The following is a 14,809-nucleotide window of genomic DNA, read 5'->3' on the forward strand; positions in this document are numbered from 1 at the left end:
GTGAGGAGCTTGTTGGGTCCTCCCAAGCCTCCCTCTTCCAAGGGGCACGTKCTGCAGCTCCTTGGCCTCTTTGGTGGCCCTTTGGCCACACTCACTCAAGTTTGTTGCCATTTTTGTTGTGCTCGGGGCAGAAAGCTGGACATGCAGATGTGACCTACTGAGTGTCAAGTGAAGAGGAGCAAKTTTGCACCAAAACCTGGGTTTTGGCTTCTCTTGCACTCGCATGGAAGTCTGGTGTGTCGTTACGCTTGCACTTGCTCAGCTTGCTTTGATGTGATGGTGCTTATCCTTAAGCTGTTTTTTTTTGCACTCATAATTTAACATGAGAAATGAGCTCTGGAAATTGCATCTTCTTTTAACTAGAGCTATTCGTCAGGTACTCGCCTTGACAAAGCAGATCTTACTGCTTTAAGCGCTAGTTTTCTCTCAAAACAAAATAAGAGGAAGCTTATTCGGTGGTACAAGATTATTTAGGATGTTACTGGCCCATCTGAGCTGTGTTTCAACACGTTATGCATATTAGAGTCTACAGATTAATGAGTGGTCAGATGTGCTTTATGTCTTACCAAGGAAATGTYGTTTTTTTCAGGTAGAAAACCTTAGATAGACGCCTTATTTTTTTTCTGTAATGCGTGAAGTTGAAGGAAGGTTTTCTTAGAAACAAAAGGCTTTTCTTGTGCTGTTGTTTGATGTGGGTGGGTTTCTTAGTATCTTAATAGCGTTTTCCTGTTAATAACTGCATAACTGCTGTAGACATTGGACATCYTCCCTGCCATTATTGCTGCGTAGCGCAACCTTTTTCACCTTTTCTGCCCATTCTCCCAAAGCACCTTCCCATCTCCGTTTGGATACTCCTCAAGCTCTTTCTGCCTCAGATGCATTTTCCAGGGCTTGATTATTTGCCTTTATTTCTGCATCTGCAGGGATGCCTCCTTTCCCATTTCCCACCTCTTGCTGCCTATCCATACACCTCTTAAGTTTTAAAAACCTCTTTTTTAAAAAAAACAGTCCTTGTCCTCCCTCCTCCCCGCCCCCCTCCTTTTTCCTCCTTTTTGTGAGACAGGTCTTGGATCAGTTCCTCTTTCCAGGAGCTCCTCCGTGAGGGAACATCTTTGATTGCCAAAACCCAACATATATTGACCAAGTGCTCCTGGTGGGGAGCGTTTCCTTTTGCAGTTTCCCAGGGCAGAAGGCTGAACCCTTTGGAAACTTGACTCCTTCAGGCTTGGGGGAACTCAGCGTGGGTGAAGTCAAACTAGGTGATACTATTGGTTTCTGCAGGTCTTTTCCTAAGCATCTAAGAGGGATTCTTGTGTTTAACAGTGCGGGGGGAAAGGTTGAACAAAATAAATCACCTCTTGACAGCTTCATTCATGCTTGCCTCACTGTCGCTCTCAATGATTCTTGAGGGTCCTGGAGACCGTCGTGGGGAACCTGTAATGGAACAAACCTGTTGCTGTGAAACCACACCACGTCCTAAAGGATTTTGGTTCCCAAGGGCTGCTCCAGCTGCTTCTGCTGTGTTTGGAAACCCCAAGTGCAGTGACATAAAGAATATCAAGCATTTTAAAATCCTTGCTGACAAGTATCTTTCTGTAATAATTTGCCCAACAGTTATTTCAGAAATTCTCATCCACCAAACCAAGTGTAGTCTCAGAGGGAATTGGAGGTATTTAATTTCTCCAGGAAGAAATATACYTTTTTTATATTCTATTTGAAATGTGTTTAGCACTTAAATTTTTGGACYTAATTAGGCTAAATATGCTTAGTCTATTGTAAATGGGAGCCAAACTTATTTTTTTTTATCAGAACTGCATTAGAAGCAATCATATTTGCCTTATGGATTTATTCTGATTTATTTCCATCCTTTATAAATAAATATCGGAATGTGATTGCTTTCTTCTTGAAACCTTTGATAAAACTAAGCCACTTTAGTTAAGCTCCGACTGTGGGGTCATTAGGAAGAGGAAAATATTTCCATTGTAAAAACTCCAGATAGATTTGTGAAACACTTAAAAATACTGTTTTTAAAAGTTAGAGGGTGCCAGCGTCCCTCCCCTGTAAACCCAGGAAGCTGTTGCTGGTTCCAAAGAAATGCAGCCTTCCTTTGGGCAGCAGAGATGCTTGCACATAGCCCAGGAGGTGCCTGTGCCACTGCTCCTACCCGCAGCGCGTAACCTGGTGATTCTTCGTCTTGCAGCATCGACTACCAACGCCAGTCCAGCCTCCACAGCCTCCACTGTTGTCAACATTTCCACGTCAGCAGTAGCCAGCATCTCACAGGTAAGACTCTGTCTTGGTTGTGTTTACATACCTCTCCTTTGCCTTTGCRCACACGTTAGTGAAAAGTGACAAGGCAAAATGTGTGACTTGCTTTAAATGAAGCACAAACGGGTACTGGATTTACAGGGCTTAGTGTGTAGCTCAGCAAACTGGCTTGTGTCTTTCTCATCAAGCAACCGTGCCACTCTTCTTTTTGATCTTCAAGCCAAAATGTTGAGATTTCTGTGTAGAGAAGAAGCATTAGAACTAGAATCCTATTTACGGGAAGGATTACAGGTAGAAGTTTTTTGAATGCCCTTGTTCTCTGTCGGCAATAAAATTAAAAACATAGATTGTATGCCAAGAGAAAAGGTGGAGGAGATGCCTTCTGSTGGTGTTAGAATAAAGCAAAATTTAGAAGTCCTGTGACTAGCAGACAGACCCTTTTCTTCCTTATTTCCATGATATGTTCTGGATAACCCAGAACACTATTCTTGCCCCGGTGAGGGGCTAGCTGCCATTCTGGATATACAGAATCACAAAGGAATACTCCAAAATGGTAGTTTTGTAGGAAGTATGTAGGCAGAACTGCAGAAARTATAATGGATGCGGCAGAAGCCCTGTGCAAAATCCCTGTAAAAGGGAGGGGGAAAAAAAAAAAAAGATTCTTTTAGGAACATAATGCTTGTTCAGAGCTGTAAAGAAAGCAGCTTTTGCTCCAACTGATCTCACTGACCTTTTGAATGAATGAACAGTCTTCATAAATGGAGAGCTTTCATTGCAGCACGCAAAGGAATTRCTTTCTGAAGCAGCAATATGAGTAGAGGCTGTTTGTCCATGGCCTAGGTTGTGCTCCAGGCCAGTGCTGCTCTCTAATCACTGTCAGTATATCTGGTATCAGAAAGGAAGACACAAAACAAAGCTGTGCATTTCTGAAGACAGCACCAGCAGACTCAGAGTGGGCCTGTGTGCACAAGTGATGCCTTGGGATCCACTCACCACTTCTTTCATATCAGCATAGAGGAAAATAATTCCAGTTAGGAATTAATTTGAAGGAACTAGAAGAAAAACCTTGTGATTCCTGACCTGCTGCAGAGGCCGTTGGGAAAACAATCCTCATTTGTCTGGGGCAGCTTCCCGCGGAAACCAGTTAAATGGTCACTTCATGTGGCTGTGTCACATCAGCTCCCCTTCCCTTGCATGTGCAGGGGGAAATAGTCTCAAGTTTTGTGTGCTTTTACTGGTGTTTTTCTTTGACAGCATAGTATAGTATAAAGAAATCTTAATCTAAAAGGTTTTGTGGAAGAAGTATGCTAGCGTAACCGGGCTTTTCTGCCAACAGGAGTATCCCACGTACACAATCCTCGGCCAAAGCCAGTACCAGCCCTGTTACCCAAGCTCTGCCTTCGGGGTCGTAGCACCAGCAGACAGCAACACAGACAGTGCTGCACTAGCAACAACTACGTATGCAGCGGAGAAGCCGAACGCCGCGGTGCCCACGCGGACGGCGCAGAGACATTCCTCAGGTAACGGGCACRGCTTGGAGGGGCTGCCTGCACCTCGGCAGGCTTTGCTGGGAAAGGGGACCAGGCCTTTGCCTGCTGGCCTGGGTGTGACGCTTGCTTTCAGCTGTCATATCATCACACTGGCCTTCAGGGGCTTACGAYAGGGCAGCCAAGTTTATGTATCAGAAATCTGCCAGCACTGTGATTCAGAAGACGTGTGCCATAGCGTGGGAATGTGCCCCCAGCTCCTCCCCACATATCTTTTTTTGCAACAATTGGTTGTGTCCTACAGGCACTCCRAAACAGTATCTTCTGTGTCTAAAAGGAGCAACTGCCACCTCTTAGATGCAGTCAACTGTTGGATGCCAAAAAGAGACTTTCTGCCAAGAAACAATCCATTTAACTGTGTTTTGGCAAGTTATTGCAGTGTCCCCCACACATGAGGGTGCCTGCAGTGTCAGCTCCTCGCAAGGAGAGCTGAGTCTCTCTGCTCTCACATCAGTCTGTCTTTGCTGTTATGACAGCGGATGTAATGGGTGGCYAAACCTGGTGACTCAACTCAACACAGGCAGACTGCCAGGAATAGCTCTGAAAGGGCAAGACCTTAACTGTGAAGACAGATCTGTTTCAAAATGATGGGGGCAAGCAGTTTGCTTAAAGAAAACAGAAAGATCATGTTTTCTGTTCTAATGAAATTTCAAAGTATTTTGCTTCAATGGAGCAAGGTAGCATGTCCAGCAAAGAAGGTTTGCGGCCAAACGGTGTAAGCTTTGTGCGGATGTTTGCTTGGAGCCACGAGGAGATGAGAACCATGCACTTTCTTTCTTCTAGGAGATGCMTCCACAAGTCCCTCCTTGTCAAAAGCAACGGCAAGTAAAGATTTAGATGAGCAGACAAGAAAAAACATCCCTGGGAAGAACAGGGGGAAGAGGAAAGCGGACACGTCCTCCTCACAGGACAGTGAACTGGAGGCAAGTGGTAGTCTCATTTTCTACCGTAGTGTTGCAGAACAGTGTGGCAGTACAAAGCCTCTCCTCTTTTTTTCCCCCGTGTAAAAAGGAAGAGGACAATTTGGGAAACTCCCCTGACCGTGTTGTCTGAGAGCCAGTCTGAGTTCCTCAGTGGTGCTTGACAAACACAGCTTACATGCTCATTAAAATCAGCAGTGTCAGAGAGAGATGTCTGGAGGTCTCTAGTCCAGCCTTCTGCTCTGGGTGGGGACAGCCCTAGAGCAGAGTAGCTTTGTCTAGCTGAGCCTTGAGAACCTGCACACTTGGACACCTTCCATGTCTCTAGTGAAGTGTCCYAGAGCTGCCACACTCATATGGGGAGGAAGACTTTCTTTCCCTAACCCAAATCTCCCAAGTTGCAGCTTTCTCCCTATATCATCTGTCACTAGATGATAGAAAAATTTGGTTCCATCATCCCTGATTCACATCCATCTGGACCGGGCATCCAATCCTGGATGCAGTGACTTTCCCAGTGARAAATAGGATGGTTCTTCCTCTTGCGTGAGCTGGTCAAACTTCTCGATATACTCCAGCATGCAGTTCACCTTGCTCACCATGTGAGTGCACTGTTGGCTGGTACTGCATGTGGTACCTCCCGTGACCTCCAGCTTCCTGCCTGAACTCATGCAAGGGATTATTCTACTCCACATGCAGAACTTTGCTCTTACTAAACCTCTTGTGGATTCTCTTGTCCCATTTCTCCGTTTGTCRAAGTCTTTCTCTAATGCAACTATTTGTGACAGCAGACAATCCCTCTAATTTACCTTAGTAAAGGAATATCTCCTGTATGCTGGTGTCATTGATAAGCAGGCTGCTTTTCACCCAGATGGTGAACTTTTACCATACCAAGACTTTAAAGAACATTAACACTCTGGATTTTTGCTTTTATGTCAGTAAAGTCAAGGGAAGCTCTTGAGAGGGTTTTTATCAATAGAGTTTGGCTCTTTGATCAAGAGGATTTTCTGTTATTTCGCTACGTATTACTTATACCAAATATGAACTCCAGTGTTACAGAGAAAGAGTTTAATTAATATGTTGTTCATTTCTGCCAGAAAGCACGCTTCAGCTAAACACAGAACAATTCCCCAGACTGGCTCTTTCAGTATAACTTAATATTTTGAACATCTCAGCTCTAACCTGCTTTTATTTTCTCCTCAGCGAGTGTTTCTRTGGGATTTGGATGAGACCATAATAATCTTCCATTCACTTCTCACTGGGTCATATGCTCAGAAATATGGCAAGGTAATATTGTCTTATCTGTGGAAGAAAAATCTCCTCTCATGCGGAAGTAAACACTCTTAGGAAAAGGAATAGAAAATTATATTATATTTTGGATTAAATGYGTGTGGAGGTGCATATTATTTGTTGACCATGTCAGCAAGAGGATGCTAAATTTGGGTTTATTAAAAAAAACTAGGATAYGAATATTGTAAAGACTTCCAGCCTAATAATCCAAGTCTTAAAATGTCAAGCTATCTTTATCATCTTTGGAAATTAATGAGGTCATAAAGCACACTGAAAATAAGCATTATTTTCTCCTCCAAAATATTTTCAGAAATTTCTAATACTTCGTCTGTGTTGTTCCTGAAAGTGCAGCAGTCCATACCATTGACTACGGAAGTGTTTTCTTATGATTTTGAGTCAATATATTATCAGAATGTAGATTTTTTTGATTTAGTTGCTTAAAACTTTAGGGAGATTTGAACCACTGAAGGACACCAGATGAAATTATACCATATGCACTGAAAGTTCTATGTAACTTAATGGATCTAGATTTTGTCACAGCTTGCTTTTAACCTGGTGAATTTACATTTTCTTTCTCTCTCTCTGCCCTCCCCTCTTCCTTAACTTATTTACATATTTTTTTAAACATATATGTTGTTTTTTATTTACTTTGTCAGGATCCAACTCTAGTGATTGGCTCAGGCCTATCCATGGAGGAGATGATTTTTGAAGTAGCTGATACTCACCTGTTTTTCAATGACTTGGAGGTATGTGGCACATGTTTCTGAAAGGCAAAATGTCTAAAATTACCTAACTGAGTTCCACTGAGAGTTTGTGAGGATATATGTGCTTCACGGCCACTTAAGGATGAAACTTAAGAGCATCTGTCAAGATTCCTGTGCACAGCTGGGTCACAGACATGTTCTTTGTTACCCAAAACATGAGGCACAGTGTTAGCATCCTGGAGATGGGTAAGGCCGGGAACTCTCTTCTCTTACAGGTTCCTCCTCGTACCTGTAGGAAGAAGGGTACATTATGGTTTCCTTCTGGGCTGGAAAGCACTTTGCTTCCACTCACCCTGCTTTGAAATGGAGCACTGAGCTGTGGGTACAAGGGTGACCTTGAATATGTCAATTCTCAGAGCTTTGGCAAAGCCAGGAACACAGTCCAGTTTCTGACACCCAGGCAGCACAGGTGATGCTGCCTGTGAAACAGCTGTGAGCGCTGCACTTCCATCAACAAGAGCGCTTACACACTGAGGAGGTCAGGAGGAGTCAACGTGGCCTCGCAGCAGCCAGGCAACATCATCAGAAACAGTCTGTTCCAGTGGGCTGAGTGTCTTAAATGGGGTACAAATAAGGCTGTGCCTGGACAATGCCAAGGGAGCAGCATCTGGCAAACAAAGAGCTTCTGTGAGATAGTGATGTGATAGTTTTGAGGCACCAGAGGAGCAAATCTATTCTGACAAAGCAGAATTCCCGAGAAAAGTGGAGTTCCTGATGGTGGAAAGCCTTACACAAGCTGCATGGCATCACTTCCTTTGGACAAAGTGAGGAAAAGGTGCAGTCCCAAAGCAGTGCAGCTGCCTCTGCAGCACAGAAAGTGGATTTCCCCACACTCTTGTCTTATTTGATATTCAAGTCCAACAACGTGGACACAGGAACCTAATAAAATTCACAGGCTTCAGCAGATTATGGACAGTGATGGTTAAGAGTAGGCTCATGGYAGGGCAAACTCTGGGACAAGAGTTTTCTATTAATGTGGAAAGAAACTCAAATGAATTTTTCATTTCAATTTTTCRTCTTCTGTGGCCATTTGCAGCTCTGAACTTTGTGAATGTGCTAGTGGAAGTCAGATCCCTGCCTCGACAAAACAAAAAACAGTTAAAAAAAATGCTGGAAAGGCGATTACTGACATGTTTACTGTCATATTTATCAGGTATTGCATTTTCTTTTTTGCAGACAAACAGAAATGTCATAGAAATACGCTTTTTTCCCCGACATTTCTGGTAATTCAAATAAYGGTCTTGAGAGGGACCTGCAGGTGYTGGGAAGTAAAAGGTAGCAYTGGAAAACAAAGATAATGCARGTTATCCATATGTTTGCRGAGGCAATATGGCATAGTGTTTGTTCTTATTGGGAAGCATGAGGCTTTGTATATGTAGATATATCTCACATCACTTTTTTAAGCTATAAATTTCACCATGTTTCTGGATTACAAGTGTGGCCTTTTCTCTCTCTTTTTTGTTTTTTACCTTACACAGGAGTGTGACCAGGTACACATAGATGATGTGACATCTGATGACAATGGCCAGGATTTAAGGTGGTGTACTGAGGAATGCGTGAAATGTAGGGCTGATGATATCTGCTCTTGGGGGACACCTCCAAACCCAAATGTGGTTAAGGATGGAGTGTAGGCATTGGGCAGGGGATAAGTAGCTGAACTATTTCTCTCTCAAAAGCAACAAAAAGTTAAGACTTTTGGAATTACAATGTGAATTAAATTCTCTACTGTCAAACATTACCTGTGTGCTCAGTGACGTGACATAATTGACACCTAGTTGAGTTCTTTATGTATGTGTAAGCAATTGCCTCTCCCTGCCTGACCAGGGAAAGGAGGAGGTGTCTGAAAGGCCCTGGTGGCCTCATAAGGAGGTGACACACAGAAATTATGACTTCACACTAACTGGGCTGCTGTGTTTATAGCTGTTYTATCACGTCCCAAAGAATTTGTTTGTGCAAATCACTATAGAGCTTGTTGCCTCATAGCATCTTCCTGTGGTTTTTGAGCTTCACTTTAAAGAAGGTGAACTTTTCATCTCAACTTGGTCTTTGAGACAGAATTAAAACAAAATGAGAATGGTTTTGCCTTCAAATGAGGGAGAGAGCTGTTTGTGACATCCCTCTGGTATTTATACTGTTTAATTCTTTAAATTTGAATTCTTTAATTCTCCAAGAGATAGGCAAGACCCATGACAGGGTTTACTTCTGGCAGGCAAAGTATGGAGTTCCACCAGAAGATCTCGAGGGTGAGCGTGACTGTTTATAGCAGGCATGGACTGCCTGCCACGTCAGCAAGCTCAGGTGCAGAGTTTGTCGCTTTTACAGAACTTTTCCACAGGATTGCCATGTGACAAAAGAAAACTGAGGGGCAAAAGACTTAAAAAGAAATCTTTTTAATCTGATACTCAAACTATAAAAATCTAAAGAAGCTTTTTCAGGACACAGTGATGGAAAAACAGATGCCCTTGTGTGTGTGTTGGGAACCTGTAAGTCAAAAGTATTTGAGCAGTCAAAGAGGAAAGGAAGCTTYTGCAGTGGACGATGCAGAATCAATATATTTCAAAGCATTTTAAGACATTCTGGACTGTTTAGAATGAGCAGCAAGCGTGGCTGGTTGTTAGAGCTCCCTGATCAGAGAAGGCTCCACTGCAAGCAGTGCAAGGTTAGCTGTGCAAAGCTCCTCTCCCTAGGGCTTTCCTAGCGATGCTCAGAGCTCAAGTTTGCAACTCAGGCAGATTGTAGGGATCCTGCTACCCCTGCACATATAACAGATCTGATTTTCTGCCATAGCAACTACAATTTCTCCACGGACGGCTTCAGCGGCTCCGGAAATAATGCGAATCACAGCTCATCGRCAGGGGTCCAGGGCGGCGTGGACTGGATGAGGAAACTGGCGTTCCGCTACCGCAGGGTACGGGAGATCTATGACAAATATAAAAGTAATGTTGGAGGTGAGTGTTCCCCTAGGCTGATGCATGACTGCTGAAGCCCATTCCCCTCGTGCTGGAAAAGAGCAATTCTCCAGGGAGTTCAAGGGGAATCTGGTTCTGCTGTTTCTGAATGTAGTGGGCAATTGCCATTTCTAAGGGAGGTTGCAAGAAATACGCAACAAGTCTTCCTTCCAAAACTGAATGGCAGTCTCTTGCTGTCTAAAAGTTATATAGACAAAGACAATTAGTCCTGTATTTAAGAGAATGATCTGATGAAGACACTGTCTGCTACTTTTTTGTGAAAGATTCCATACTGCTCTTAAAATTGAGACCTAAATGGCTGTATAAGTCTGTGTTTCAGTATGCCCCGGTTAACCTCAGTTCTRGTAGGGAGCAGTATCCTTATTCCGTGCTTTACATGTGGCAACGATGGATGCAGAGTTTTTCAGGTCTATATAAGGCCCCTTGGTGTTCAGACAGTGGTATCTGAAAGGCATTAAAATGGGAAAAGTCTTCAGGCATGTGCGGAGCAGAAAGTCCGAAGGGGTTTATTCAGTAGTTCCTTCTGCTGTGTCTTCTGATAGCATCTATCACTACGAGAGCGTGTCTAAGAAAAATTCARTTCATCCTGTGTATTGTAAGAAATAGTTCCAAATCGAGAAAAASATCTGGGCCATTCTGCAAAGGCAGGATCACAGATTGGTGTCCAGGCTCATGTGCGTGCCTGGAAGTCGATTCCTCCCGTTGCCTGCAGACAGTCTGAGGTTTCAGGCTGCCTCAGCACAGTGTTACTTACTGCAGGACACCGGCAGCTCTTGGATAAAGCTGTGACCATCTCTGTTAGATTTAGCAGCTCAAATAAGAAACCTGTTGTTGCTTCCTTTCCAGGCCTCCTTAGCCCGCAGAAGAGGGAAGCCCTCCAGCGACTAAGAACGGATATAGAAGTGCTAACGGATTCCTGGCTAGAAACTGCATTAAAGTCCCTGCTCCTTATACAGTCCAGGTATGGAAGCTGGCAGCGCGGGGCTCTTCTCCCCTAGATTTGCAGACAGTTCCTTGGCACAGCGCCCTGCTCTGTCAGCAGTTCCTTCCAGTTTGGGATCCTGCTTGCCATGGGGGCCCCGGGCCCGGCGTCCTGCTCAGCGATGAGCAAATTGGACAGGAGGRAGGTCGGTCCTGATCACTGCCGGCCACGGGCCTGCACACGGAGCTCTCCTTGAAGGATGTTCTGGGAGCTTGTGCTGGAAGCCTTCTGGAAACTGAGGTCGCATCCTTCATGTCCTTGGAAATGATCCCCAGGATTAGCTGCTCCACCACTTCCTGCGGTTTGAGGCTGCCKTTCCTGCAGTTCCCTGGCTCCTCATTCTTGCCCTTTTTGAAGGCTAGACAGACATTGGCTTTTCTCCCTTCTGATTGCCATGACCTTTCAAAGGTGATTTGGAGTGGCCTTGCAGTGACACCAGCCACTGCTCACCCAACCCCTGAGCGCTTGTGGCTGCAGCCCATCATGGCCTGTGGACTTATATGTGTCCAGTTTGCTTAAGTCATCATTTGTTATTTGAATTTTACTTTATCCTGTGGGAAAGGCAAGCCCAAAAGCCTCTCTGCAAGACCATGGCAAAGCCTTCAAGGGCCAGTTGCCAAAGCTGAGAACCTCGGGATGGAGCCACCCCAGCCACCTTGAGGCTATGATTTTCCACTGCCTCCYACCACCTCTCAGACTCCAGCACTGCACTTGCTAGGGGCTGCTCAGCTCTTCCACTCCAGTGAGGTATTTTTGAATGGATTTAAAGACCTTTGTGTTCTTGGAGATCTCAGAGCAGCCCTCATTTTGTCAAAAGAAGATAGTCTTTTTAGGCTGATGCAAATTGTGTAAATTGCTGTCACCTTAAACAGTATATGCTGATTTTTTTTGCATTTCCAAAGAGTGTTTYCTTCCCAAAAGCAGTTGTCCAAAGTCCAAATGAGTCATTTCCTGTAGTTCTCCCTGACTTTGAAGGAAAAAAACCTTTGTTTGGTTTTCTGTATGGAGACCTCCTTTGGTGTTCTTCAGCCAGTGACTGGTATAAGTTCATCTGAAAAACTTAAGAAGAGAAGGTCATAGTGGTAGGAGAGGCTCAGGTTCCTCTAAGAGGTACGAAGGGCAGCTTGCAGGGCAGAAAGGCTACTTATGTACCTGTGTAAAGGCATGATGGAGTSAAAGGAAGAGCTTCTCTCTTTTGTGCTCCCTTTGAGCAGTGGTCAAAGAAAAAAATAGCCAAATCTTGGTCTAAAAGGTTTAGAAAGCAGGGAAACAGAGTGTATGGTCCTTGGAAACACTGAGCAGCTACCCAGAGCCACCCTTTGCTCCACTGGATATGGTTATTCTTTTTACAATTGTGTTTTTCTTTCATTTCTCTTTTAGAAAAAACTGTGTGAACATCCTGATCACAACCACCCAGCTAGTGCCAGCTCTTGCCAAAGTTCTCCTCTATGGATTGGGCGAAGTGTTCCCTATTGAGAATATTTATAGTGCTACGAAAATAGGTAAGGGCTTGTGTTCTYGTATGGGGAAGAGGGGACAGTTCAGCCCTCTGTCTTCCGAAGAGTGATTTTAACAGACTTGTCTTGTGGCAGGTAAGGAGAGCTGCTTTGAGAGGATCGTGTCACGCTTTGGAAAGAAGGTCACCTACGTGGTAATTGGAGACGGCCGCGATGAAGAGGTTGCAGCTAAGCAGGTGGGTGGCTCAATCTGCACCCCGGGAGGAGTTGATGCAGAAACAGCAGCAGCCTTTTTCTGCAGGGACACTCCAGGGCTGTCCTCCTCAAGCCAGGAGGAGCAAAGTAGACTTTGCCTTTGATGCAGAAGACATCTTTCACTTCATGAAGCTAGGGAGTACTCTCTTGATGGTTTTATGTTTGCGTTTTGCTCTTGCTTGGGTTTGCAGMTGGTGTGTACTGGTAGTCCGCTAGTGTAGTGCTGTCCTGGTAAAACAATGTCTTGAATCAGAATCAGTTCAATACTGTTTCTCTGGAGCACCAAATGAGGCAGGACTCGCTTGCCAGCAGTCAGATCAGTAGGCAGTGGCACCCAGTGGTCTGAATTGCAAGCCAGAAACAAATAAATTGGACAGGGCTTCTCAGTGAAGGCAGGGGAGCGCCACGGGGTCCCCGCAGGCCTCCCCTGCGCTACGGCAGCGTGGTTGCCCGCGTGCRTTCCCTGCAAAGGGTTTTCTCTGGGATGCAGCCCTGGGATTTCAATCAGGCCTGTGCAGAGCAGCGTCCTGCCCCTGCCTGGCACGAGCAGAGGTGCACGTGAGAGCTGCTGGTGGTGCCCACGGCCGCGGTGGGCGCTGAGCGCGGCGTTCCCAAGCGCCCGCTGCTGAACTGCAGCGGGGCTCTGCTGCCCCTTGGCTTTTAGCGCTTCCACCTAGAGCCGTGGCCCTCTGCGAAARCTAACGTGGTCATCATCTTGTTACAGCACAACATGCCTTTCTGGAGGATCACCAGTCACGCCGACCTTGTGTCCCTGCACCAAGCCCTCGAGTTAGACTTCCTGTAAGAGGCGGGAGTGTCGGCGTGAGCGCAGCTGCCGCCACCCTCTGCAGCGCCAAAGAGGCACCGATCCCACCCGTGCCGGGACTCCTTTTCCAGCGTGGTGAGGAACATGCAGCTGATGCGAACTGTCCAGGTGGCAGCAGGCGCCGTCCTCAGGAGCAGCGGCCGGTCACGGTGCCGTGTCACGRGGCGCCGGGCTCGTGCCTTGTGTGAGGAAGAGGCTCGCGGAAGCCGCCAAGCTCTTCTGCCCCGAGGGGTGACACTAGTGGCAGTTTTTGTAAGAGCCTTCTCCTTTCTAATCAACTTAGTTATAGAACCCGAGTAAATAAAAAACCTTATTTTTATAGAAAAAAAATTACTATTGGCAGAGCTGAACCTCCCTTGTTTCATGAAGCCAAAAAAGAGCTATTGTGGTTTTATTTCTGTGTTTTTTTCCATGGGAAGTACTAATGAAAATGTCAAAAATACCTCTGTTGCTGTGAAATGTGTCCTCTCTCCTTCCCCAAGTGTTCAAAACAGTTAACTTATTATGATTTCCTTACACAGTTTCCACAGCATGGGATTCCTGGAAAATAGAGAAGGGAATGTTTCTGGAATATGTAGTTCTTTGTAGAGGCAAGTCCTGGGGTTTCTGGTTATCTCATGGGTTTCTGGTCCATATGTCACACTGCACATGGCCCCAAGCGCTGTCTACAAGCTGGAGATCATGGAATTCCACCTCTCTGTGACCTGACCACAACTGTAGATGCTGCAGATTTTCCCTACAAGGGGAAAGGAAAAGGGCCTATGAACATGACTGGCAGTAGAGCACCGTGGGCAGCAGTGCTGGCGTGAACGGTTGGCCCTGGAATCATTCAAGGGACTACGCAAGCTCACAGATATTGTGAAGAAAGGCATGGCACTTCACCTTCACCTCTGCTTTCCTCATTCCAGATGTGCAAGCGAGTTTCTTTAAATAGAATCAGGTTCCATTTTCCGTGTATTCCTATTTGCAGTAGCCTAACTACATAGTTAGAAGTATTTAAAAGGAAACCCCTCTTGCGAGGGGCTTCCTGTGGGAGGACACTGTGATGTGGCAGCCAGCAGCGCCTGGCGCCGAGGGCAGCGCTGCTCCCGCTCCTGCACGGAAGCAGAAGGTGGGAGCCGGCCGCGGTGGCCGCCGTGCCGGGACTCTGCTGCGGTGTCGTCCGCGGCTGCAGCTCCGCACGTGGGCCCGGGAGCCGCTCGGGAGGCCCCCGGAGGAGCCCCCGCGGCGGGGGCAGCGCCAGCCCCGTGCCCCTGCGCCGCAGCCTGTGCCTTACTGCGGGGCGGCCCCCAGGGCCCCCGCGCTGCCGCCTCCCCACAGAGGCTGCAGGGCTGCTTGGAGGCAGGATTCCAGCCGCGTGCGAAACCGTTGCAGCCAGAGACACTTCATACTGGTATTTATACGCTGTCTCCTTGAATGTATGTAAAATACTTTTCTAAGAGGAGGTGGATGGTATTTTTTTTTCTTTTTTTTGTCGCTGTGTTTCTGTCAAATAAAAGTTACCGTGGCAGTTTGTGAGGCTTCCCCGGCTCTG

The 14,809-nt window shown here is 45.9% G+C and overlaps 1 protein-coding gene across 2 annotated transcripts in view; it reads left to right on the top strand.

Annotated features, from left to right (window-relative positions):
- EYA3 (EYA transcriptional coactivator and phosphatase 3) overlaps nucleotides 1–14,156 on the top strand; it is a 37,547-nt gene extending 23,391 nt beyond the window's left edge. For both annotated transcript variants that reach the window (XM_026044633.1, XM_026044632.1), the window contains 11 exons: nucleotides 2,201–2,283; nucleotides 3,605–3,788; nucleotides 4,599–4,738; nucleotides 5,936–6,019; nucleotides 6,679–6,768; nucleotides 8,265–8,323; nucleotides 9,574–9,734; nucleotides 10,602–10,716; nucleotides 12,118–12,239; nucleotides 12,330–12,430; nucleotides 13,174–14,156. In XM_026044633.1, coding sequence (XP_025900418.1) covers nucleotides 2,201–2,283; nucleotides 3,605–3,788; nucleotides 4,599–4,738; nucleotides 5,936–6,019; nucleotides 6,679–6,768; nucleotides 8,265–8,323; nucleotides 9,574–9,734; nucleotides 10,602–10,716; nucleotides 12,118–12,239; nucleotides 12,330–12,430; nucleotides 13,174–13,254 — 1,220 coding nt within the window. In that variant the 3' untranslated portion in view covers nucleotides 13,255–14,156. The remainder of the gene's footprint in view (nucleotides 1–2,200; nucleotides 2,284–3,604; nucleotides 3,789–4,598; nucleotides 4,739–5,935; nucleotides 6,020–6,678; nucleotides 6,769–8,264; nucleotides 8,324–9,573; nucleotides 9,735–10,601; nucleotides 10,717–12,117; nucleotides 12,240–12,329; nucleotides 12,431–13,173) is intronic.
- Nucleotides 14,157–14,809: the final 653 nt, after the last annotated feature.

This window comes from Nothoprocta perdicaria, unplaced genomic scaffold (assembly GCF_003342845.1).
Source record: "Nothoprocta perdicaria isolate Ctin4 unplaced genomic scaffold, notPer1 scaffold_375, whole genome shotgun sequence".
NCBI classification, from domain to species: Eukaryota; Metazoa; Chordata; class Aves; order Tinamiformes; family Tinamidae; genus Nothoprocta; species Nothoprocta perdicaria.